Below are 27,495 nucleotides of genomic sequence, written 5' to 3'. Positions count from 1 at the left end.
AATTGCTACTCCTTCCACTTAACCTCCCTTGCACTGATGGCATTAACTAAATTCTGATTATGAATAATTTTAGACTTGATGTCTTCATGGTTAGCTCACATTTGCTAGATCAACTCACTAAGAGCTTCTTTAAACTTCTTGGCCCTTGATCTTGTGATTGGCCCATTTGAAAATTGCAATGGATCACTAGGTGTTGTCTCCTTATTCATATCACCAGGGTATGGAGAATTCTCTATAAACCTGTAACTTATTGAGTTTTGTTATCTCATCCCAAACCAATTGATGATCAGTCAGATCCTACTTTGTCAAATATGGTAGGCCCCGTACCAATCGTCGGGTGAATGATCCGCAACCGGATCCTATGATAATAGCTTTTAATGCATTGCAGCAAACTATGGCTGCAACTAGGCAGCAAGAACTTGAATTGATAATGAAAGCTAATCAAGATATGTTGACGACAAATAGATTGGCAAATGTTGAAATGATGAGATTGCTTTTAGCTGAGATGAGGGCTGGTGTGCAGCCACAACAGCAGCTAGGAGTGTTCATCAACTGATCCAAACCGATTCAAACCGCGAAAACCGAACCGAAAAACCGATAACCAAATAAACCGAAAATCGAAAAATCGGAAACCGAAAGAAAATCGCAAATTTTAATTGGATTGGATCGGTTTTCGGATGGGTTGATGAAAACCGATCCAATCCAAACTGATTCAATATATTAATTATCCTCTACCTACTTGTCTTTTGTCCAATCATAGCCCAAAAATTTCTAAACTCAAGACCTATTAACTCATCAACTAAACCCAAAAAAAAACTCAGTCACCTCTCATCAACTATAGTATTGTTTACTGATATTTTTGTATTTCAATTTTTTTTTTACAAAGTCAATATATACAAAAGATGTTATTTGCACAATAATCACGAAACTAATTTTAGGATATTCAAAAAACCGAAAACCAATCCAATCCAAACCGAAAAAAATTGGATTGGATCGGATCGGATTTGAAAAAAAATCTAAACCGAATGGATGATTACATGATCAAACCGAATAGATGATTACATGATCAAACCGAAAGGATTGGATCGGATGAGTTTTACTTCCAAAACCGATCCAATCCAGACCGCGAACACCCCTAACAGCAGCCTCCTCCCCCTCATTCTCCCCATGTAGAGGAGGGTGAAGGAATTGTAAATCAAAATGAAGTATCTAGTCACAGGGGTGGTGTGGGTGGCTGTAACGCCCGACCGTTTCAAGAATCAATAACTATCCCCACATACTAACACGAAAATTTTCAGTGTGCTTTTTTCTCACTCGCACACTTCTTGGGAAAACTTCCCATGAAGTCACCCATCCCAGAATTGCTCCAAGTCAAGCACGCTTAACTATGGAGTTCTTCTGTTCCGGGCTATCAAAAAGTAGATGCATCTTTTTAGTATAGGTAGTACCAATTAGTTCTTATAAGCTATCCTCAACTGTACCGTCCTATACCGACACAGTCTCTGGAATCCCTCTCTTTTGGGTGTTGATTCGCTTCATTCATGTACCCCCGCCGGTAGAAGCCTGCCAAGAGTCGCTCTTTGTCTGTGCCCTTGCGCACCGGCGATCACTCCCTGCCCTCGTCAACGCTCGGGATGTTACATGCCCACCATCTTCCGCCTGGTTCGTCCTCGAACCACACCGTACTAGAAGAGAGGCCTGCTCTGATACCACTTGTAACGCCCGGCCGTTTCAAGAATCAATGACTATCCCCACATACTAACACAAGACTTTTCAGTGTGCTTTTTCCTCACTCACACACTTCCTGGGAAAACTTCCCATGAGGTCACAATCCCAGAATTGCTCCAAGTCAAGCACGCTTAACTATGGAGTTCTTCTGTTCTGGGCTACCGAAAAGTAGATGCATCTTGTTAGTATAGGTAGTACCAATTAATTCTTATAAGCTATCCTCAACTGTACCGTCCTATACTGCACAGTCTATGAAATCTCTCTATTTCAGGTGTTGATTCGATTCATTTATGTACCCCGGCCGCTAGAAGCCTGCCAGGAGCCGTTCCTTGTCTGTGCCCTTGCGCACCATGCCCTTGTGCACCGGTGATCACTCTCCTCCCTCGTCAACGCCAGGGATGGTACAGTGGCAGTCACCATGTTAGTGCTGCCAGGTCTGTGGGGCTGCCTGTTATTAATAGCTCATCTACTCCTCATCGTTAGACTCGCTCCAAGACCATGTCTGATCTTCCTACAGCTGAGGCTTCAGAGTTTTGCTTATTTATTTTTTTAAGGATTGGCGAATCAAATGATATTTTAGTTCCAACTTTTGTCTTTTCTTTTCCCTATGAATCAAGCTTTTCCTTGTCATAATGTTTTATTACCAATTTGTATCAATGATAGAAGTTCACTAAATACTTTCCTGATGATCGTGATCAACAGAAGAAATTTGCTTCTCAGTATCTGCGTAGGCGCATCATTGAGCCTAAGTATCTTGATTCTGCATTTTTTGAGGAGCAAGAATTTGATATTACTGGGATTCTTCGCAGAGTTCTCTTGCTTGGGTTTGTTGAGCTTCATTGCCAATATGTTGAGTTCATGGTTCGGTCCTTTTATCAAAATCTGATCTACAATTATCGTGTGCTGACCTCCATGGTTAAGGGAGTCACGATTAAGATATATCCGCAAGACTGGACAAATTTGATTAGATTTGTTCGCTTTAGGGACTTAGAGTTTGATGGATCTGATTACAGAGCCTATGAGGAGTATCACAGAGAGGATTTTATCTAGACTATTGTTAGAGAGGGTGTTTACAAACCCGACACGACCAAGTTCTCTCCTCTTTGTCTGACTGTGCCTCACAGGATTTTGCATTATCTTATCACTCATGCCATCTCACATCGTGAAGGCAATCATGCTCTAGTTCTTAATACTGATTTGTTTTTTATGTTGGCTATTCTTCACAGAGAGAAAATCTATTGGCCTGACACTATTTGTTGTATCATGCTTACTGCACATTACCATCAAACTTCTCCACTTCCACATCCCATGCTCGTTCAGGCTATCATAGAGTATAGTCAGGTTCATATGATTTGGGAGGTAAAGACCTAACCGAAAGATAATCACAAGATTGTGAGCACCCAGCTGAAAAAGTGTGGAGTTCGACAGGTTGCTGGTGAGCGGGTCTACTCATCCATTGCTCCTGCTGCTGATCCTATGGATGAGGATGCTCCTCCTCAGGCTACTGATATGCCTGCAACTGCGACTGCTGCTGAGGATCCCCTTATTCCTAAGATTCCTCCAGTTGAGGGTGACCGCCATCCTTACACTATGACAGATGTGATGGAGTATCTGGTGTTAAATTACACTATTGGTCAGCATCTCACGCGTGTAGAGGAGCATCTTGGCATTTCTGACTCTGATGAGGACCTTCCTGCTGATGACTCGCCTGAGATCTAACACTAGCAGTCACTCTCCTTTTGGATTTTTATTATTATGATGAGACTTATTTATGATGAGTTCTTTTATCTTGCTGACTTTTCCTGTTGGATTTTTTTTTGTGGTTGGATGTTGCCATTTTCTCTATTCTAGATGCTTATGGCTTTCTCTGTTTTATGACATTCTGCACTTGATATTATCATTTTTTTTGCTTTGGATTGTCTTTATCTTTTTTATGTTGCCAAAGGGGGAAAAGAATATGCAAATTGAGAAAAACATGCACAACTCTCCCACTACTTCAAAGAGGGTATAGACTAAGGTAAAAAAGGGGAGCATAAACATGAAAGGTAAAAACAAGGTAAAATTAAATCTAGACTCTGATTTTTCAATTCTTTCAATTACCCACATATTAAGGGGGAGTCTTAGTACCATATTGCCAAAATTCACACTAAGCTAACCCTCCTTCTCAATTTTAGTTTGTCATCATCAAAAGGGGGAGATTGTGAAACCAATGCACTCAACATGAAGAGTTCAATTATACAAGAGTTTTGATGATAACAAATAAGCTTAGAAGCAACTTCAACGATAATATAACTCACAACAATCAAAAGGTCAAAAAAATCAATTCAACAAGACAACAGAAGCAAACCATCAACTCACATGATCAAGATCAAAGATCAAGATTGTAGTATATCCTTGGGAAGCATCTAAATGTAAATGTAATTGATTAATGGTGCATAAATGAGCTCAAAGGATACTTAATCATGTGCATGCATTATCCATGTCACTAATCGCTTGAAAGTTTTTTTAATAACTCATGAAAAAGACCCTTGACACATTTCGTAACCTCAAAACAATTTTATCAAGTCAAGAAATTGCACTAAAAGTGATTAGAGACAAGATTTGAATGCTTTGCAACTCAAAAACTGTAATACTTAAGTTCTGTCAAGAAAGTATTCGAATACTTGTTCTGAGAACAAAGTATTTGAATACCTTATGAAAAGTATTAAAATACTTGATGAAGTATTCGAATACTTCACGAAAAGTATTCGAATACTTACTGGGCAATAAGCATTCCAACGGCTATAAATGACTAGTTTCATACCAATCATTTATTGCGACTCGGAAGAAAAGGAATCACTGTTCCATTGATTTTACAATCATTCTTAATTATTCTCATTGAATCGAACACATTCATTGCTTGTTCTTACTCATATTGATCATAAAACTCCTTTGAGCTTCATTCTTGTGTCATTGATCAATACCCATAAGCTTCAACTTATATAATCTGTACTTTAAGAGTACAAATCCATCTCTAAACACTCTCCTTCTGTTTATTTGAGTTGAGGGTAGTGAGACCCTACTGAAAAGGTTGCTCGTAGCCTAAGAAAGTGAGTGGAAGTGTAAAAGGTTTCAAGAATCAAAACTCTTGAAGGTTCTAGTAGTTTGTCAAGCACTCGTGAAGCTTGACCATTAGTGAAAAGTTGATTGAGCGGCTTCAATCTGGACGTAGGTCACGGTGGTAGTAACCGAACCAAGATATATCTTGTTTGCAATCTCTCTAACTCCTTATCATTATTTGCTCGTGTTAATTTTTATTCTTTAGACTTTTCTTGTGTCAAATCATATAAACTCAAGAAATTCATTTTTCAAGAAAGAGAGGCATTTTTGCGAAAATATTTTTTAAACTCAATTCACCCCCCTCTTGAGTTTGAGGACACTTGTCCAACAGTTCCAACTGTATGTATACATTGTGATAGTCAAGCTGCACTTGGCAGAGCAAGGAATGTTATGTACAATGGTAAGTTTAGACATATACGTCGAAGGCACGATACTCTAAGGCAATTGCTCTTAAGTTGAATTATTACAATTGACTATGTAAAGTCAAAGGAAAATATTATGGATCCGTTAACTAAAGGGGTGACTAAAGAGTTAGTGTATAGTTTGTCGAGAGGAATGAGTTTAAGGCCACCAAAAGATTAATCATTGTGGACACTCTACCCAACAGAGTGGAGATCCCATGAACTAGGTTCAAAGAGACAACCAAGTGATGATTAAGGATGAGCACTGTGGAGTTTTCAAAACTTACACTCATTCCTATACAAGGCATTGCATAAATATAGAGTAAGCAAGGAGGCTTTTAATGATTTCTGAGCCTTATGTGTTTAGACGATGTATGTTGAGGTACACCACCAGGAATTATCTGAGAGAGTGAAGTGTGGGTCGCTTCTGTGAGAATAGTCAAGGTCATATTCTCTAAAGCTCTGGTGAACCAAGGGGGGTTCAAGACCAAAATGGACACAAATAAAGGGCCAACTACATTTGAAAAACAATTATATGTTTCCTATTGTCTTAGTTTATATGCTCTAAAGTTGAAAATATCATATAAAAATGCATAAATTAAAATATATAAAAGGTCTGAATACTAGGAATAGAAAGAATATAAATAAGGACTTACTCTTTTAGGAGATAGAAGATAAGATACTCAGGCTAGAACCAAGATGCTATAACACTGCTTCCTCATAGGGTTGGGTTACAAGTCATCGCGTCCACTAATTGATCGAGTAAACTCGATAGGTTTCACTAGGGACGGTTACAAGACATTTCATCCACCTATCTCAATGCAATTGTTGCTCTTTAATCAATTGCACATTACATTCTAGCCTAGTAGCTTATGAATAGTCACAAAGATTGAACTTTTTATTCATATAGGGGATTGATATAGAAGTTGTTATGGATAAGAGTTAAGTTGAAAGTTGAAGAAGAGGAGTGTGTAAGAAGAAGGCCCAAATTGAATAACTATAAGGAATCTCAAGGGTTTATAAAGCTTAGTTTGGCTTCCCTATATGGCTCCTTGGGGCATCCCAATTCTCTAAAGGGTAAAAGATCTAGGTGATCCTTGGTCCTTTGCCATTTTGCATTCTTGATTCAACATTTTTTTTTCGTGGATTGTTCAAGTGCCAAAACAAAGGTACTCGTTCGATCTTGGGAGGTGCTTGTCCATAATTCTTAGGCACACTGCAAAGATGGAAAAATCAAATCGCCTTAAGAATTTAGCGCCCAACATTGGGTTCGGATTCATACTTTCCTTAGTCATTGCATGTTTTTGGTTATCTGACATCCGTTTTTGCATATTTTTTTTATATTTCGTTAATTGCATACTTCATCATAGTTTGTCATTCATATATTCTTGTTTTGCATAACTTATGTTTTAAACACCACTTGAATATCCGATTTCCTGACAACCAAAATATGAGTCTAGTTGTGTAAAATGTTAAATCCTCATATACTAATGGAATAATTCGTAGCCTTCGAGACCGGTAAACCTATCATGTTTGAAAGTCATCTTGCAGGGCCACAATAATGGTTATATACAGAAAAAAATAAAAATAAAAAATAAACTGTGGAAGTTATTTGATTCTACTTGCTGGCTAGAAGGGACTGACGCTATGAGCCAATTTTAACATGCATTCGGGTACAAGGCGTCTCCTTGGAGGAGCCATTTCGTCTCTAGCACGGGCCTCAGCATCACCGGAGTGAATATATGCTACCAAATCATCAAACATATCATCTTGGCCACCCCTCATGGGATCCTGAAAGGCATAGGCTTTTGACATAAATGGCTACTTGAAAACAAGGTTTAATCATCCTTGAGAAATCTTTTCACAGAAAAATTAGTAAGCATCACTCCGTGAGAGAATTTATCAGTAAGCTAAATTACCTAAAAAAATGCTGTGAGGAGTGAAAATGAAGAGTAATATATATATAGATAGTGCACTATGCATTCATACATTGACAAGTTAACCAATCATCATATCTTTGACTTTAAGCTAGTAATAATATATATATATATATATATATATATATATATATATATATATATTTTAGTATTAAGCTAGTAATAATATTAGGTTCAAGAGAATAAGCGACTTTTCGTGGAAAAGATGATTCCATAACCTTAGATAAGTTACAAAAGTTTGAAGTTGCAAGTAAAGTTGGCATATTAGAGAATAGCTTAAGCTTTCTCTAATATGGCAAAAGCTGAACGAGTTAAATGTATGTATCAATTCTTTTGAAGATATTTATATTCCTTATATTTTTTATGTCATATATTATTGTTAAAAAGTAGTATAGAATTGAAATAGAAGTTAAAATGAAAAACAAAATCTGCATTTTAGACAGAAAATGATATACAGTTGTCTCAGCAGTCAAAAGGAAAAGACTTAACAAAGCCTACCAATGAGAAGTAGAGGGGTCAATTACCTGTAGAAACACATCTGTATGAGTCTTCCCTTCGTACAAAATTGATTCAGCTTTGACTCCAACTCTTTTGAGAGTTTCAGCAAATGATGTACTGTACAAAACAATATGCTAATCACATTACGAGGAAATTTTGAAAGAAATGCTTCAGATCAGAAAGAGAGTGAAGCAGTTATACTTCAAATGATAATTCTCTTTAAGTTGTATGCCTCCCCTACCACCTTGCGACTCTGGAGGGTTAGGCTAATATAGTCTTAAAGCCTACCTTAACCCATGTAAAAACAAAAGATGCACGGAATTAAATTTAACCTATTCAAAAAGTCATGATTTCAAGAGTTCATTAACGAAATTTAGAGCTAAAGAAGATTATTCTTCCTTTAATCTTTGTTACCTTTCAATTAATTCCAGGCATCTGGTTAGATGACAGCATTAGTATTTCACAACTTTGTCACTCCTAAACTGTAAAGAACCAATTCAACCTAAAAGCTTAAGCTTTTGGGTGAGGCTACATTAATGGTTTTATATATCTCAACACGCCTCCTCACACGAGAGCCTATTGGGCTTGAATGGTGGACAATACGCAGGCTCACCTACCTGTGCGAAGAAAGAAATTTCACTAGAAAGAAAGTGGGAGGCGGTGAGGATCGAACCCGGTGCACCGAGGCTCTGATACCATGTAAAGAACTAATTCAACCCAAAAGCTTAAGCTGTTGAGTGAGGCTACATTAATGGTTTTATATATCTCAACATAAACAAAGCATTAAAATATAATTTTATGTTACCATTACGTATTTCCAGCCTTGCACTTTATCAGTCTTGAATCTCAAATTCGATAACACAAACTTATACTGTAGGTTGGTAATATATAGTCCCCGATTAGGATTATTTTAACTCCTTTTATTTTGGATCTTTCTCCACTTTGGGACTTGACAAAACAGATCGCAAAGTGTTAGTGCCAACCTAAATCTCACACAAATCATCAAAGAAAACCCTCAAAGAACAAGTAGCATCATATCGCATTTATGTACCTACAGCAAATAATCCAATATGAGATGCAATCATATCTAAGAACATCTTAAAACAACCACATAATTTAAGGATGACTTGTTAAATCTCAAGAGTTTGTCAGAAACCATTGAAAATCCCTACGATTTCTGAATGCTCAATATGAATTACTTTTGTTAGAAATATAACATAAAAATCATTCATGTGTCTTCACCTGACAACTTAAACTTTTAGGAAAGCTGTTTCATGACATGGTATCTTAGCACAGAATAGGTGGATCTATCCATTGTCCACCCTTCAAGTCCTTTCCAGCCCAAATTATTTTTGCGTCAGAGTCAGAGAGCGTGTTAGAGATATAATATAAAAACCATTAATGTTCCTTTACCTAAAAGCTTAAACTTTTGAGAAAGTTGGTTCGTGACAATTTTAATGTTTAATAACAACACATTTATAATATAAACATATTGATACTAACCAAACTAACATGGTATAAAGAAAGCAAGTTATTCATATTTATGATTGGAGATGTTCTATTCTTGTTATAAACAGCTGAGAATGAATCATGGAGATAAAGCAAGAAACCAGATACAAAAGAAAAGAACCATGCTGTGAGAGCAGAAGAGCTGACACATCAGCTGAAACTGTTTTCCAGATGGTGAATGGGATGAACGGCATTTATTGAAACCAAACCTTTTTGATAGAAGCACATTACAGCCAGAATTAATCACAAGTTCTTGAACAGAATTGAACATCATCCCATCATCTTACCAACCATCTTTCTCTAAGTGAACTATAAATTTATTGGGCTACCATACAGTTAATAACTCTTGATAAAGACCTCTCATGACATGCAAGCTTTTGTACTAGGGAAAGATTGGGTGCTAGTCAGCATAACAGTCATGAGGTTGAGTACTTTTTTTCATGAGGAAAAACAGGAAATTTTCTAAGTTTTTGGAGCAAAAGCTGAACGTTAGCTGGGTATACACACAAACAAAAACCTTGCAATCAACTGCAACTGTTGTGATTGTGTAGTTTCTACTCTGAGCTCGGGCAGAGGAAATAAAATCAGATGGTTGAATCTAAAACTATAAATCACAATGTCATCTTTGCTAAACTTATCCTTATTTATTTCTGAGCTTATTTACAAGTTGATGACAGACCTCATTATCATTACATCATTTTCATGTTGTTTGTGACTTAAACTAGAGAATTTAACTCTCTCATCTTGCTGAAAATCTTGTTTCAAGCTGCACAGGTTGTTGTCTGTCCCTTTGTTTCTTTGACGTGATCATCAATACTTTAAGTTAAATTAAGTTGGTCATCGCTGACTAAGATCTTTTAGCCATTACACAAAGCTTTGCGTTTTAATATTGCTTAATACAATTAACACTCCCTGCACTCCCAAACAATTAACCGTAAACAAAACTAAAAACCATAAAAATTCATGGGCCAATCAATATAAATTCCCGTTTTCTATTGTTACTACATAATTTAAAAACTCTGTTAAAAGAGGATCAAACCTGGCATCCGATGGTATGGAATAATCTCCAGTGCCATGAAAAAGAACTACAGGTGGTAGTAGAGAAACAGCATTTACAATGTTTGGATCTTGAACCATCAATTCTGGAGAGAACCGTCGTAGGGATTCCTCCCCTTCCATTATGCTGTAAGATAAAAGCTGTCATTTGAAAGTCTAACACAATGAAACACAGAGAGTCACGTATCACCTAAACATTAACTACATGAAGATGAATGAATTGTGTACCTTACAAATAGGGAACGATAAAGACCTCTACTGTGGAAGTGATCTATTAAGTTAAGCAAATTATACCTGCTTTGAAGTAAGAAGGAATGTCAGCCAATAAATTATGCGAATCTTAAAGTAAAATCAATAAGAATTCGTGTCAAATGCAAGGTATCTAATAAACATTCTTAGTTGTATCCAAAAATAAAATAAAAATAAACATTCTTAATTAAATAACATTGCCTCTACTGTAAGATGCAAAATAAAACCATAACTAGAACAATTAGAAGTTGTTGCATATCTAAGATATACATTTATGTCATTAAAATTTGAAAACATTAAATTCATCATTACATGATTGACTTGGGTTGGGCGCATACTTTCTTGTTTAAGAACCAGTCATATGGAAGGTCTTCCCGTAAGAATACACTTCAACAACAATAAAAGGGAGGTTATAAGAGTTATTCCTGCCGTTACGAAATAAAAGAGAGATTACGAGAGCTATGGCAGCCATTATGAAATAAATCTTAAACAAACTTTTTTTTAATAAGCTCTTAGAAGATAGGCAGGCAATGTTTTTTGTGAGTGTTTAGTAGAGAATCATTCTCAAATTTAAGGGCTGGTTCCTTGGCAAGAGAGTACTCTTCCTTTGAGTTAGGTTTGCATTGGCTAGCTACCAGTAAACTGAAGAGTCTTATCAATCAAGTTGTGAGCTTGGCTGAGAATCATTCTCAAATTTAAGGGCTGGTTCCTTGGCAAGAGAGTACTCTTCCTTTGAGTTAGGTTTGCATTGGCTAGCTACCAGTAAACTGAAGTCTTATCAATCAAGTTGTGAGCTTGGTTGTGGTAACATACCTTAGGACATCGGTTCTTGTTCCTCTTACGAGTAAGGGTCTTTGTGACAACTAGAGCTGTCAAAACAGGCCACCCCAGCCCGTTAAGCCCCTAACCAACACGGGCTAGGGCCAAAAGGCCCGTAGGGCTAAAAAACCCACAAACACAAAAGCCCACACGGGCCAAAAAACCTGTATGGCCCCATGGATTAGGGCCAGCCCGCGGGCCAAAAAATAATTAATTAAAAGATTAAGAAATATTGTCTAGTATGTTTCAACTTTCAGATAGATATATTCAAAAACAGTTTGAACTGAATTTATCTAATTTAAACAAAACCTCAAATAATAATCAGCGCAAATCAAAACTGAACATAGAAATTTGGATTAATAAATTGCCTTGCACTCTGTTTAATAAGAATATTAGTTGTTATTCATGTCGCTCTTGTAAATTATCGACTCACATCAAAAAAGAAGATTTTTAGGCTGAAAATTATCGACTCGCATATAAATTTATTTTATCCTCAATTTAAATAAATTTATAAAATAAAATTTATATATAAAATAAATTAAATAAACCCAAACAGCTTGCTTAACTAGGTGGTTGCGGATGGGGATCTCAGAGTCGGAGTTGATGGCGCAGGCGGCGGGGGAAGTGGCGGCGTTGGGGGAAGGGAGCATGTCTCTAAGGGATGTGTAGGAGGAGAAGGGGGCGTTGCTAGGAGGGAGAGTTTGTTGGATGCCACCATGGATGTGGTGGCAATGGAGTTGCGGCGGCGGGGGTCGGCGACTCTGGTCGGTGGCAGTATTGACGGCGCAGTTGGAGAAGTCAGCCATGGTTGCATTCTTGGAACCAGGTCTGGAATAATGGAAGTGTGGGTGTAGCAAAGAGACAGGCGGCGGAGGAATGGAATAAAAGTGAAAGAAACCTAATTCATATGGGGCTGCCCGCGGGTTAGCCCAACCCTACCCAATAAATGATGGGGCTATATAGGACTGGGGCTGAAAAAGGCCCCCAACATACGGGGCTGAAATTTGATAGGGCTAGATGCAAGGCTAAATGGATTGTCCCACGGGCCATGGCCCTATTTGACAGCTCTAGTGACAACCACCAGGGTTCTTGTCTCATCAAAGGTCGAGGTCTGAGGGGTTTCACGCTTTATCTATCCTAAACCTGACTTAGAAGATCTGATTAAGGGGACTTTTGTGCGGAGTCCCACATCAGAAAGATAAATCAATAAATGAATAAACATAGGGAACAAGAACTAAAAATGGTCATCTGGAACATAGGAAAAAAAACAAGTCTACCCTACTTTCTCCACTCTATCCTAAGTACATTATAAATCTATTTTTCATTCCATTAAGTCTTACCACTATCTCCTAAGTAAGTGTCGGTTAACCGCTTACTCTTTTTGTGTCATGTTCTTAGTAACAAATTTTTGTTCTTATGGGAGCATCTAGGAATCTTCGAACAATATGCCCAAACCATCTAAATCAATGTTTTGTCATCTTTTCAGTCATATGTACAACACCTACCTTTCGTCGAATATCTTCATTTTTTATGTTATCAATCCTTGTATGACCACATATCTCATTTTTGCTACTCTCCTTTTATGTTCATGTTGCTTATTTGCGGGCCAACATTCAATTTCGTATAACATTGCAGGCCTTACTCATGTTCTACAAAATTTTCCTTTTAGTCTTAAAGGGATTTTGTGATCACACAAAAACTCTTATGCACCGCACTATTTCATCCAACTTGCCTTGATTCTATGGTTGACATCTCATTAATCTCTTCCCCTTTTTGCAATATTGATCCTACATATCTTGGGTACCTCATGTCCTAGCATATGTACAAGATCTTGTTCTCCATCTCTTGTTGTGGTAAACTCACATCATATACTCAATCTTATTCCAACTTAACTTAAATCCTTTAGACTCTAACATGTTTCTCCTAAATTATAATTTTTTGTCAACACCAGTCTTATTCTCATCACTAAACACAATATCACCTGCAAATATCATACACAACGGCACAAAGGTAAGGACTCAATACAGAACCTTGGTGTAAACTGACTATGATAGGAAAATAACTTAAAGTTTCATTACAAGCCTTTACACAAGTAGTAACTGAAATGAATAAGGAGACAACACCTAGTGATCCATTGCAATTGCCAAATGGGCCAATAACAAGATCAAGGGCCAAGAAGTTTAAAGAAGCTCTTAGTGGGTTGATCCAGCAAATGTGGGCTAATCATGAAGACATCAAATCCAAATTTATTCATGATCAAAATTTAGTTAATGCCATCAATGCAAGGGAGGTTGAGCGGAATGAGTAGCAATTTTCAATGTCAATTAAATGCTTAGTGGAGCTGATAGCATTTTCAATGTTATTAATGCTTAGTGGGGTTGATTTACATTTCCAATGTCATTAATGTTTAGTGAGCTGATTAGAGTGTTTTTCTTTTTTTCCATGTTGTCAACTTTAAATTAGTGTCTTTTCATTTGCCAGTCTTTTCCTATTCTTGGAGGGATGTTCCAAGTATAAATAATAGAGAAAATAACTCTTGTAATCAGATTTTGAAGTTATAATATAATAGAGAGGTTTCTTCTCTTTGGTTATTATCTAGAACTCTGAACTTATCAGGAAGTTTGTTCTTGTGGCGTTCAAACCAGACTTATCACTCACCTTGGCGTCTTTATCCTTCTTATACCTTTGGTTCATATCTTCCATAGATAACGGGTCAAGGTTCTTTATTTCTTGTTTTAAATTCCTGATTGTAGAAACGATCCTAACTAAATTGGTCTTGGGTCTCACTATTCTTAGTGAGGTTCATATCATTTGGTATCAGAGCTAGTCTTCTAAATCAGGTTTGATCTATCCTTTTATTTTATTGTTAACCTTTTTTTATTTCTATTTCATTCTCCTTCTTGTGTCAAATATTCCCATTGGTACTGTTCAAAAAAAAAAACATCTTAGTATCTTCAGAAGCCAAAAAAAATAAAAAATAAAAAAATGAAAAAAAAATCTGATCCAAATTCCTTGAAGTAAAACTTGTCTCTTTAAATTATTTTCAGTTTTGTTCTTTTCTATTCCAGTGTGCACTTTCCTTCTTACTTAATTTCAGTTATTGCTTAAATTTATTGTCATTCCAACCTTTCTTTACCCCTAATTCTTGACATCAGAAAAATATTATCTTGTTCTTCTTGTCTCTTTGTATTACATCTTGTGATCTGTTTGGATTTCTTCAAGAAAACTTCAATTGAGTTCAGCTAAAAACTAAAAGAGGGAATTCAAAATAGGGAAAAAGGCAAGAGTGTGTGAGCTTATAAGAGGGTAAAAGCCTAATTTTGAAACACGAGTGTGAGAGTTGTTAATTGGGAGAGAAACACGTGACGGTGTGTTTGTGAGGATATTTCAACTTTTGTTTTTGCAGATTAAATAAAATGTCTCAAGAGGGTGATGCTCAAATTCCTAAAGATTTCAAATTCTACTTTGAAGCCATGACACAGAGATTTGAAAGATTGAACTTCAGGTTCGATGAAATGCAAGATAGAATAGAAAGAGTTGAACAAAGGGAGCCACAACTGAGAACCTCGGAACATCAACATGAAGATGACACTAATTCTACAGTTGATATGAGGCAGCATGAACGTCGAAATGAAGGAAGAAGAGTGCGTAATGAAGAAAGGGTTGATAATAACCTAGGAAGTATCAAGATGAAGATTCAGTCCTTCCAAGGAAGAAATGATCCAGAAGCTTACTTGGAGTGGGAAAGAAAGATGGAGTTGGTGTTTGATTGTCATAACTACTCTAAGTTGAAAAAGGTAAAATTGGCTGCCATAGAATTTTCTGATTATGCTATTGTTTGGTGGGATCAATTTGTGTCAAACAGGAGGAGACATGGTGAAAGACCTATTGAAAGAAGGGAGGAAATGAAAGTTGTCATGAGAAGACGATTTATTCCAAGTCACTACCATAGGGACTTGTTTCAGAAATTACAAAGTCTCACACAAGGTTTTAAAAGTGTTGAAGACTATTTCACAGAGATGGAGACAGCCATGATTCGAGCCAATGTAGATGAAGATCGTGAAGCTACTATGGCCAGATTTTTGCTTGGCTTAAATCGGGACATTGCAAATGTGGTAAAATTACAACATTAGGTAGAGTTAGATGACATGGTGCATATGGCTATAAAAGTGGAGAGGCAACTCAAAAGGAAGGGTACCATGCGTATGGGGCAGAATTGAACTTCAAGACCAACATGGAATAAAAATGAAGAGAAGCCTCATTTCAAATCTTCAGTTGGTTCCTCTAAAACCAACTAAGTTGTAAACACTTCCAGCCAAGTTAAAACTGAATCTCAATCCTCTAGAAATAGAGACATAAAATGTTTTAAGTGTTTGGGAATGGGTCATTTTGCATCTCAATGTCCAAATAACAAAGTCATGATTTTGAAAGATAATGGTGATATTGAAAGTGAAGGTGAATCTGATAATGAATCCATGCCTTCTTTAGAAGATGAAAGTGATATTGAATTACCAGTTGAAGGAGAGCTTTTAGTGGCTAGAAGAGCTCTTAATGTGCAAGTTAAAGAAGATAAGGAGATGCAGCGAGAAAATATTTTTCATACTAGATGCAATGTAAAGGACAAGGTGTGTTCCATGATTATTGATGGAGGAAGTTGTACAAATGTTGTTAGTACTAGTTTGGTGGAGAAGTTAAATTTAGCAACTCTGAAGCATCCTAGACCATATAAACTACAATGGTTGAATGATTATGGAGAAATCAAGCTGAACAAGCAAGTGGTAGTTCCATTTTCAATTGGAAAGTATAAGGATGAGGTGTTATGTGATGTTGTAGAATATTCTAGATAGTATTTATTGATGTAGTTAGTAGTTGTATATTTAGTTGGTAGTTGTATATTAAGTTGGTAGTTGTATATTTATTGATGTAGTTGGTGGTTGTATATTTATTAACGTAGTTGATGTAGTTGGATGTACTCAATATAAAAAGGACCAATTGGGTCTCTCAATGAATCAAGAAAGTATTATTCAGACAAAACACTTCTTCCACTTCATCTTTTCTTCAGATGTTGTGCCAATGCAAGCTGGGCATATTCTCTTAGGGCGTCCATGGCAGTTTGATAGACGTGTAATGCATGATGGGTACACCAATAGATACTCATTCGTTATGAATAAAAAAACCATTACTCTTGCTCCTTTAAGTCCAATGCAAGTGTATGAGGATTAAGGAAGGTTGAAAAAAGAGAGTGACTAGGAAAAAGAAAGAGAAAATCAAAGAGAACAAGAGAGTGAAAAACATGTTTCAAGTAGTGAGAGGAAAAGAGAACTTCTTTGTGAAAGTTGGTGAGATTAGCAAAGCATTGGTTCTAAAACAGCCTATGATTGTATTCTTGTATAAGGAGGCTTGCTTTAACACTAATGAAATTGATTCTTCTTTGCCTAGTGCAATTGTTTCTGTTTTGCAGGATTTTGAGGATGTGTTCCCTGAAGAAATACCCGATGGTTTACAACCAATAAGGGGTATAGAGCACCAAATTGATTTCATATCAGGGGCAACAATTCCAAATAGGCCAGCATATAGAACCAACCTTGAAGAAACAAAGGAACTCCAAAGGCAAGTTAATGAGCTTATGCAAAAAGGGCATGTGCGTGAGAGCATGAGTCCATGTGTTGTTCCAGTATTGCTTGTGCCTAAGAAATATGGTTCTTAAAAGATGTGCGTTGACTGTAACGCCATCAACAACATCACTGTAAAGTATAGACATCCCATTCCTAGAATTAATGATACGCTAGATGAGTTGCATGGTGCATATGTTTTTACTAAAATTGATCTTAGGAGTGGATATCATCAAATCATAATGAAAGAAGGTGATGAGTGGAAAACTGCATTCAAAACAAAATATGGGTTGTATGAATTGTTGGTTATGCCATTTGGTTTAACTAATGCACCCAGCACCTTTATGAGGTTGATGAATCATGTTTTGCGTGCATTTCTTGGAAAATTTGTGGTTGTATATTTTGATGACATTCTGATTTATAACAAAAACTTGAATGAGCATGCTGAGCATTTAAAACTTGTTTTGAATATTTTGAGGAAGGAGAAGTTGTTTGCTAATTTAAAAAAATGTTCTTTCTGTACTAACAAGCTTGTGTTCCTTGGTTTTGTTGTTAGTTCTTGTAGAAAATTAGAATTCAAACATGTTTCCGTTTTTATTTCCTATTAATTAGGATTGATTATGATTGATTAGGATTGATTATGATTAATTAGGATTAATTGTGATTGATTAGAATTGATTGTGATTAGGATTGTGATAGGATTGATTAGTCATCGCTTAGTCATTCTTAGCGATTCTTTCTTGTATAAATACTCACTCATGTAATTTATTCAATATCAATATACAAAAACTTCTTTTCAATATGGTATCAAAGCGGGTTCGTTCCTACCCTAATTCAAATCTGAAATAACCATCCAAACACTTCCATCACCGTCAAACACCTCCTAAACACCGCCTTGAATCTGTCCAACACAGAAACCTAGTTTACTGACCTCCGATCAAAAAAGTGAGGTGACCATTCGACTCAGAAGGATCCGACGAGTCGACCGCCGCTGGACCCATCGCCGTCAGCCGCTGCACGCGCCACCACGCGCCGCCTTCCAGACGTTTTTTTTCCGTCGCGACTTGCACAGACCTTCTCGCCGGCTTCTCCCCTTCCTGTTCCAGAGGTCAGATCAAAAGTTTACAAAACTTGATTTTTCATCAACGGTCAACCCTTCTCTTTTTATTCATGGCTTCCTCAAAACACTCTTTTTATTACCACGAGCAACCTCCTAAGGCCACTAGTCATGTGGTCCAGCAAGGTACAACTTTCCATGTTGATAGTCAAAATCATTGGATCCTTGATTCTGGAGCCTCTGATCATATGACAGGTAATCTTGGCTTGTTTTGTTCATACACTCCATATTCTGAACCTTCTCGGGTCAAGATCGCCGATGGCAGTTTTTCCCAGATTGCGGGACACGGAACCATTAAACTTTCTGAGCTGATTACTTTGACATCAGTTCTTTATGTTCCTTCTCTGACTTGTAATCTCATTTCCATTAGCAAGCTCACCTCTGAGTTGCATTGCTTTGCTAAATTCTTTCCACATGGTTGTGTTTTTCAGGAACAGGACTCGGAGAGGATGATTGGCAGTGCTAGAGAGGATGGTGGACTTTACTACTTTGAGGAGGATGTGACTCATGAAGCTGTTTTCATAGAAAAAAACTCTATGTTTCCTTTTGATTCATGTAATGATGTTATGCTGTGGCATCGTAGGCTAGGCCATCCAAATTTTATTTATCTTCAGAAGTTGTTGCCAAACTTATTTATTAATAAAAGTCCAAGTTTGTTTTCTTGTGATATTTGTCAACTTGCCAAGCATACTCGTGCTCATTATCCTTCTAAAGTTCACCATGACTCTTCCCCATTTTCCTTAATTCATAGCGACATATGGGGTCCAGCCCGTGTTAAAAATATTTCAGGTACTCGATGGTTCATTACCTTCATTGATGACCATTCTCGAGTTTGTTGGGTGTATCTTCTAAAGGATAAGTCCGATGCTGCATCCGTGTTTAAAAAATTTCATGCCATGGTTCAAACCCAATTCCAAGTTGCTATACAAATTCTTCGTACAGATAATGGCAAAGAGTATTTTAACTCTATTCTTGGAGAATATCTTTCCCAACATGGCATCCTTCACCAAAGCTCGTGTCCTGACACACCCCAACAAAACGGAGTTGCGGAAAGAAAAAAACGACATCTCCTTGAAGTTGCTCGGGCTCTTATGTTTACCACGAGTGTTCCTAAATATCTTTGGGGAGAGGCAGTTCTCACTGCCTCGTATCTGATAAATCGAATGCCATCTCGCATTCTGAAATTTCAGTCTCCTCTTTCTAGTCTTGTTCGTATCTTCCCTTCCTTCCGAGGTGTCTCCTCCTTACCTCTCAAGTTATTTGGTTGTGTTGTATTTGTCCATATTCCCTCCCATCAACGGTCTAAGCTTGATCCTAAGTCTCTCCAGTGTGTCTTTATTGGTTATTCTCCTACTCAACGTGGCTATAAGTGTTATTCACCCTCTCTTCGTAAGGTCTTTGTCTCTATGGATGTCACTTTTTCTGAGAATGACCTTTTCTTCCCCTCGACTTCTCTTCAGGGGGAGTCTATAGGAGTAGATGAAGATCAGTCATGGGAACCTATTAATGCCACAGTATTACCTCTACTTTTGGAAACAGGGGGAGCTACAGAATCCTCACCATCAGGAGCTTCCTCAACATGGGGACAAGTTTATAGCAGGCGAAAGCCTCCTCAAAGTGTGAATAACCCAGAGCCTCTACACTGCCAGGATTCTGAACCATGTTCTAGTTCCAGCACCCCAATACTTGAGTGTCATGGTGAAAATGATCTACACTTGCCCATTGCTCTCAGAAAAGGTACTCGATCTTGTACTACTCATCCTATTTCTAATCATATTTCATATGGAAAGTTGTCCCCAGGGTTTCGTGCTTTCAATACTATGTTGGATAGTACAAAGATACCGAGAAATATACATGAGGCTCTCAATGATAAAAAATGGAGGGATGCTGTCTTTGAAGAAATGAATGCTTTAGAAAGAAATGGAACTTGGGAGATAGTGACCCTACCCAAAGGAAAAAAGGCAGTAGGATGCAAATGGGTGTTTACAATAAAATTCAATGCAGATAATAGCATCAACAGATACAAGGCAAGATTGGTTGCAAAGGGTTTCACTCAGACTCATGGGATAGATTATCATGAGACTTTTGCTCCGGTTGCTAAAGTCAATACCATCCGAGTTCTCTTATCTCTTGCTGCCAATCTAGATTGGCCTCTGCAACAGTTAGATGTGAAGAATGCATTCCTAAATGGTGACTTACATGAAGAAGTCTATATGGATCCTCCACCTGGTTTTGAAAGGGGAAATGAATCAGTGTGTAAACTAAAAAAGTCTCTATATGGATTGAAACAGTCTCCCAGAGAATGGTTCGACAAATTCACACAAGCAGTCAAAAGAAGAGGCTTCATTCAAGCACAGACTGATCATACTCTCTTCCACAAACACTCTAAGGATGGTAAAATTGCTATTCTTATTGTATATGTAGATGATATAATTCTTACAGGTGATGATATTGAGGAATTGAACACCTTGAAGAAATTTCTAGCAGCTCAATTTGAACTCAAAGACCTTGGCACTCTCAAATATTTCCTTGGTATGGAAGTTGCTAGGAGCAAAACAGGCATCAATCTCACACAAAAGAAATATGTTCTAGATCTTTTGTTGGAAACAGGAATGTTAGGGTGTAAACCTGCTGAGACACCTGTGGAACCTAATACCAAGTTAGGTATTGAAGATGGGAATGAGGTGGATAAAGAACAACATCAGCGATTGGTTGGTAAACTAATCTACTTATCTCATACGCGTCCTGACATTGCCTTTGCGGTGAGTATGATTAGTCAATTCATGCACTCACCCAAGGAGAAGCATCTTAGTGCAGTCTATAGGGTGCTTAGATACCTCAAGAATACTCCAGGAAGAGGATTATTCTTTAAAAAGGGGTATAAAAGGACAATTGAAATCTACACTGATGCAGATTGGGCAGGCTCATCAGTAGACAGAAGATCTACCTCAGGCTATTGCACCTATGTGTGGGGAAATCTTGTTACTTGGAGAAGCAAAAAGCAAACAGTGGTTGCAAGAAGTAGTGCTGAAGCAGAATTTCGAGCTTTAGCTCATGGAGTTTGTGAAGGAATCTGGTTAAGAAGACTTCTTCAAGAGTTGAAGATTTCATATTCCCTACCAATAAAACTATATTGAGACAACAAGGCAGCTGTTAGCATTGCTCAAAATCCTGTGCATCATGATCGAACAAAGCACGTGGAAGTTGATCGTCACTTCATCAAAGAAAAATTAGATGATGGAAGTGTGCATTTGATATATGTTCCAACCAAAGAGCAAACGGCAGATGTCCTTACCAAGGGCCTACACCGTCCAGCATTCGAAGACTTGATTGGCAAGTTGGGAATGATCAATATTTACCTCCCAACTTGAGGGGGAGTGTAGAAAATTAGAATTCAAACATGTTTCCGTTTTTATTTCCTATTAATTAGGATTGATTATGATTGATTAGGATTGATTATGATTAATTAGGATTAATTGTGATTGATTAGAATTGATTGTGATTAGGATTGTGATAGGATTGATTAGTCATCGCTTAGTCATTCTTAGCGATTCTTTCTTGTATAAATACTCACTCATGTAACTTATTCAATATCAATATACAAAAACTTCTTTTCAATAGTTCTAAAGGGATAGAGGTGGATGAAGAAAAGGTAAAGGCAATTCAAGATTGGCCTAGTCCTACTTGTGTGAGTGAAGTTCGAAGTTTTCATGGGCTGGCTAGTTTTTATGGACGGTTTGTGAAGAACTTTAGTAGCCTAGCAGCACCATTGACTGAGGTTATTAAGAAAAATGTGGGTTTTAAGTGGGGTGATGAACAAGAAAAGGCATTTAATCTGATTAAGGAGAAATCAACTAATGCTCCTTTGTTTGCTTTGCCTAACTTTACTAATACTTTTGAAATTTAGTGTGATGCCTCAGGAATAGGTATTGGAGCTGTTCTAATGCAAAAAGGACGTCCCATTGCCTTCTTTAGTGAAAAGCTAAGTGGAGCTACTTTACTTTACCCTACATATGACAAGGAGTTGTATGCACTGGTCAGGGCTTTGGAAACATAGCAACATTATCTTTGGCCAAAGGAGTTTGTGATTCACACAGATCATGAATCCTTAAAATATTTGAGGGGCCAACATAAGCTGAACAAGAGACATGCCAAATGGATGGAATTCATTGAAACATTTCCTTACGTGATTGTTGTGGCTGATGCATATCCCAAAGGTATGCTCTACTTTCCACTTTAACTGCAAGATTGCTTGGATTTGAGTACATTAAGAACTTGTATGCTGATGATCTTGACTTCGGTAATGTATTCAAAGCATGTGAGAAAACTGCATTTGAAAAGTTCTTTAGACATGAGGGATATTTGTTTAGGGAGAAACAATTGTGTGCCTAAAAGTTCATTGCGTGTATTACTTGTTAAAGAAGCTCATGGGGGAGGTTTGATGGGGCATTTTGGAGTGTCTAAAACCTTAGATGTTCTGCATGAACATTTCTTTTGGCCTCATATGAAACGTGATGTGGAGAGAGTCTGTGAGAGATGCATTACTTGTAAACAAACTAAATCTAAAGTTAAGCCTCATGGGTTGTACACTCCTTTGCCTATACCTAATGAACCTTGGGTAGATATATCCATGGATTTTGTTTTAGGATTGCCTATGTCAAAAGGGGTAAGGATTCAGTGTTTGTGGTTGTTGATAGATTTTAAAAAATGGCACATTTCATTCTGTCATAAATCCAATGATGCATCACATACCTCTGACTTGTTTTTCAAAGAAATTGTAAGATTGCATGGTATTCCCAAAAGTATTGTTTCTGATCGAGATTCAAAGTTCTTAAGTTATTTTTGAAAAACTTTGTGGAGTAAACTAGAAACAAAACTTTTGTTTTCTACTACTTGTCACCCACAAACAGATGGGCAAACATAGGTGGTTAATAGGATCTGGTCTGCATTGTTGCGTTCTTTGATTCAAAAGAATTTGAAATCATGGGAAGAATGTTTGCCACATGCAGAATTTGCATATAATAGGACAGTCCATTCAGCATCTAAGTTTTCACCATATGAAATTGTATATGGTTTTAATCCATTATCTTCTTTGGATTTAACTCTTTTACCAGTAAGTGAACATGTTAACTTAGATGGAAAGAAGAAGGCTGAACTTGTTAAACAGATTCATGAAAAAGCTCAGCAACACATCGAGAGGAAAACTGAACAATATGACAACCAAGCCAATAAAGGGCGCAAGAAAGTAGTTTTTGAACCCGGAGATTGGGTTTGGCTACATATGAGAAAGGAAACATTTCCAACCCAAAGACATTCCAAACTGCTTCCAAGGGGTGATGGACCACTTCAAGTGATTGAGAGGATAAATGATAATGCCTACAAGCTTGACCTTCCAGGTGAGTACAATGTTAGTGCAACATTTAATGTTTCTGATTTATCTCCTTTTCATGTAGGTGCAGATTTGAGGACAAATCCTTTTGAAGAGGGAGGGGGTGATATGAATAAGGAGACAACACCTAGTGATTCATTGCAATTGCCAAATGGTCCAATAACAAGATCAAGGGCCAAGAAGTTTAAAGAAGCTCTTAGTCGGTTGATCTAGCAAATGTAGGCTAATCATGAAGACATCAAGTCCAAATTTATTCATTATCAGAATTTAGTTAATGTCATCAATGCAAGGGAGGTTGAGTGGAATGAGTAGCAATTTTCAATGTCAATTAAATGCTTAGTAGGGCTGATAGCATTTTCAATGTTATTAATGCTTAGTGGGATTGATTTACATTTCCAATGTCATTAATGTTTAGTGGGCTGATTAGAGTCTTTTCCTTTTTTCTAAGTTATCAACTTTAAATTAGTGTCTTTTCATTTGCTAGTCTTTTCCTATTCTTGGAGGGATGTTCCAAGTATAAATAATGGAGGAAATAACTCTTGTAATCAGATTTTGAAGTTATAATATAATAGAGAGGTTTCTTCTCTTTGGTTCTTATCTAGAACTCTGAATTTATTAAGAAGTTTGTTCTTGTGGCGTTCAAACCAGATTTATCACTCACCTTCTTCTTTCTTGAGTGTGGCGTCTTTATCCTTCTTATACCTTTGGTTCTTATCTTCCATAGATAACGAGTCAAGGTTCTTTATTTCTTGTTTTAAACTCCTGATTGTAGAAACGATCCTAACTAAATTGGTCTTGGGTCTCACTATTCTTGATGAGGTTCATATCAGTAACACCATTATACATATCATTGATTGTCTCTACATACTTTGATGGTATTTTTTTATCTGAAGAACCCACCATAGAACCTTTCTTAGAACCTTATCATACGTCTTCTGAAGATCAATAACCACCAAATTTAAGTCCTTCCTCTTCTCCCGATATCTTTCAATTGTCATTGTATCAAGAAAATAGCCTTAATGGTAGATCTTTCTGGCATAAATCTAAATTGATTTATTCAGATCTTGGTCTCTATTCTCAAACAATGCGCAATGCCTCTCTCCCACAACTTCATACTACCGCCAATAAGTTTAATGCCTTTATAGTAAGAACAATTCTACCTATCTCCCTTGTTTTCGTAAATAGGAACAAGTGTACTCTTTTCTTATTCATCAAATATCTTATTAGTTCGTTGAATCTTATTAAAAGCATTACCAGCCTTCATCTTCTTAATACATCAAGAACATTATTAGTTTCAACCAACTTATTGTCACATCCCCTAGGTATCTCCACACTTCAATAAGGACACCATTGGATCTCAAAGCATTACAAGTCTTCATCTTCTTTAATGCCTCCTCAATTTCATATGCTCTAATTCTATGCACAAACCTTTTGTCCAAATCCACCTCACTTTTGTCAGTATCCCCGTTAAAAAAATGAGAAATATGTTTGTCATTTTAAAAGACACAATTTTGTGTCATTTTAGCTGAAACGACATCGTTTCAGTGTATAATAGATGATTTTTTACATTCTCTCTCTTCCTAATTTTATGGAGAGAGAATCTAAAAAATTGTTAAATGTGTAAAACGACGTCGTTTCATCTAAAATGACACAAAGTTATGTCCTTTAAAATGACAAATGTTTTTTCCATAATGGTATTAGTGTTTAGTCAAAATTATTGTCTTTTATTGTGAGAGAAACAGTTACATAATAGAAATTATGGTGGGAGAAAGTGAGATGTTTTTTTAATTTAAATATTAAATAAAAAAGAGTAGTTTTAACTAAAATGGCTTTCCTTTAAAAGGACAAATATTTTTCTCTTTTATAATTTAGAGTAAAGACCCAAATTGGTCCCTGACAAAAAACTCGATGCCCAAATTAGTCCCTAACAAAAATAAACTCGTTAGATAGTCCCCAACAAAGTGAAACAGGACCTACGTTAGTCCTTCTGTCAATCCAAAACTGACGGTGTTAATGACGGTGATGATGTGTCACGTTAAGTGACATGCTGAAGGCCACGTGGGTTGAGGAACGACGTCGTTTGGAGATAGTCATCCACGTTGGTCAGACCATTTTTTATTAAACCCAAAATTGCCCCTCACCTAACCGTTGGACACTTTACCATTTCCCTCTCTTCTAACTTCGACGGGCCATTGTTGAGAAGGAAGGAAGACGACCGTGGAGTAAACACTCGGCTGCGTTTGGATTACAAAGTTCTTCAACAATCGGAGGGAAACAGTGGAAGAAAAGCTCTTTGGTTTTGTGTGAGGCTGAACCTTCCGTACAAAAAGGTAAGAGAGTCTTTATATGTTGGAACATTTTTTTATTGTTCTTTGTCATCCTTTGTTTGTGGTCCCCATGTAGTTCCCCTTTGTTTAATGCTTGTTTTGTTCTGCATGCGTAGTGGACATTGTGGTCCATGTTTCCATTTAGGGTTTTGTGTTAAAGAATGTAACTACCGGGTGGTGTGGTCCCTATTTTAGAAAAGGGGCCATGGTTGACCCAGTAATAATTAAAAACCCCATGGTAATCGTTGGAAAAAAAGTCAGCATCCATAAAAAATGTTGCTTTTTTTATTGCTTTGTATTGTATAAGTGGTCTAAAGTCTGTGGCCGTTGAATTAATGATAGGTTTGGTTTTTTGGTTTTGACAGATGTCTGAATACAGTGATTGTTTATCATCATGGTGGTATTTTAGTCAGAGATGAAGATGGAGTGATGACCTATATAAATGGAAGGGTGGACTCATTGCCAGAGATGGACATTGACTACTGCAATCTCCGTGACCTTGACACCCTGTTTAAGCAATATGGGTATGAAAAATGCAAGAAGATGATGTGGCTACAGCCTGGGGTACCCGATTTGGAACAAGGGCTGAGACCACTTAGTCCAGATTCGGATGTGTGTGCCATGTGTGAGGCTGCTTTAGGAAATGGCAATGAGATACATGTCTACTTTGAGGACTGCATCTCAATTCCCGAGTTCGCTTCACCTCAACATGACAGTGAAGAGGTAAATGTCATTAATTCAGCATATAATGAGGACCATGAATAGGTTGATGATGGGGTCAATTCACATGAAGACAATGCACAAGGTTATGATGGGGTCAAAGAAAATGAAGACCATGCACAGGCTGCTGATGGCCATAATTTACATGATGATGGAATCAAAGAAAATGAACAAGCTGCACAGGGTGCTGATGGCTTGAATTTACATGATGATGGGATCAACTCGGACCATGATGATGAAAGCGCAGAGGATGCTGGTAATGGATCTGAAGATGATAATGCAGATGATAAGGTTGCTTCCTCACACTCAGATTCATATGAGAGTGCAGAGGATGAGGTATACAAGCCTCCCCCACCTGGTGTTGAGGATGATTCAGAAGATGATGATGAGGTCAATGTGCCATTGGTAGAGAAAAAAAAGCCTGCAAAACAGACTCCAAGGAGGAAGGCAGTCAAGAAGGATGCCCCAATTCAAGACTCTGAATCTGAAGAAGTTGATGAAGAGGATGACATAATGTCATTTGAGGAAGAATGATATACCTATCTGTCTGAGGAGTTGATGACTCCTCCTTCAAGTGAGGATGATGAGAATGTTAGACCTGTCTTGCCAAAGTTTAATGAACAAGCTTCTTTTGGGCATGTCTATTTAGAACTTGGTATGGAGTTTATGAATTTGGACCAATTTAAGTGTGCGGTAAGAGACTACAATATCAGTCTTGGGAGGAACTTCATCTGGGTTAAGAATGACAAGGTCAGAGTAAGGGCCAAATGCAGTATAGAAGACTGTGAATGGATGGTGTATTGTGCCTGGAACACCAAGCTAAGCACATTCCAAATAAAGACTTTTAAAGAGACTCATACATGCTGCAGAGTCTTCAAAAATAAAAGGGCTACTCGAGATTGGGTGGCCAAGAAATTGGAGAAGAGAATACTAACACAGCCCAAGATGTCCAGGTCAGAGGCATTTGAGCACATGAAGGAGGAATACAATGTTCATTTGGATATGAAGAAAGTAAACAAGGCTTTGAAAAAAGC

General features: G+C 37.3%; 1 protein-coding gene and 1 pseudogene across 1 annotated transcript; one reads left to right on the top strand and one right to left on the bottom strand.

Moving 5' to 3' along the window:
* Positions 1 to 6,630: 6,630 nt before the first annotated feature.
* LOC133294351 (isoprenylcysteine alpha-carbonyl methylesterase ICME-like) lies at positions 6,631 to 10,517 on the bottom strand. The gene is made up of 4 exons (XM_061493003.1): positions 10,457 to 10,517; positions 10,212 to 10,355; positions 7,690 to 7,780; positions 6,631 to 7,019 (listed from the first exon to the last, which is right to left on the bottom strand). Exons 2-4 carry the CDS (start codon positions 10,349 to 10,351, stop codon positions 6,858 to 6,860), a joined length of 393 nt encoding a protein of 130 aa, XP_061348987.1. The 5' UTR covers positions 10,352 to 10,355; positions 10,457 to 10,517; the 3' UTR covers positions 6,631 to 6,857.
* Positions 10,518 to 15,201: 4,684 nt separating this feature from the next.
* On the top strand, positions 15,202 to 26,995 carry LOC133294347 (uncharacterized; annotated as a pseudogene).
* The last annotated feature ends 500 nt before the right edge of the window (positions 26,996 to 27,495 follow it).

Source organism: Gastrolobium bilobum, unplaced genomic scaffold (genome assembly GCF_033153095.1).
Source record: "Gastrolobium bilobum isolate Gb01-03AN ecotype WA unplaced genomic scaffold, APGP_CSIRO_Gbil_v1 utg72023, whole genome shotgun sequence".
NCBI lineage: Eukaryota > Viridiplantae > Streptophyta > Magnoliopsida > Fabales > Fabaceae > Gastrolobium > Gastrolobium bilobum.
Note: the sequence above shows the minus strand (reverse complement) of the source record. Positions and strands in the feature narration are given on the sequence as shown.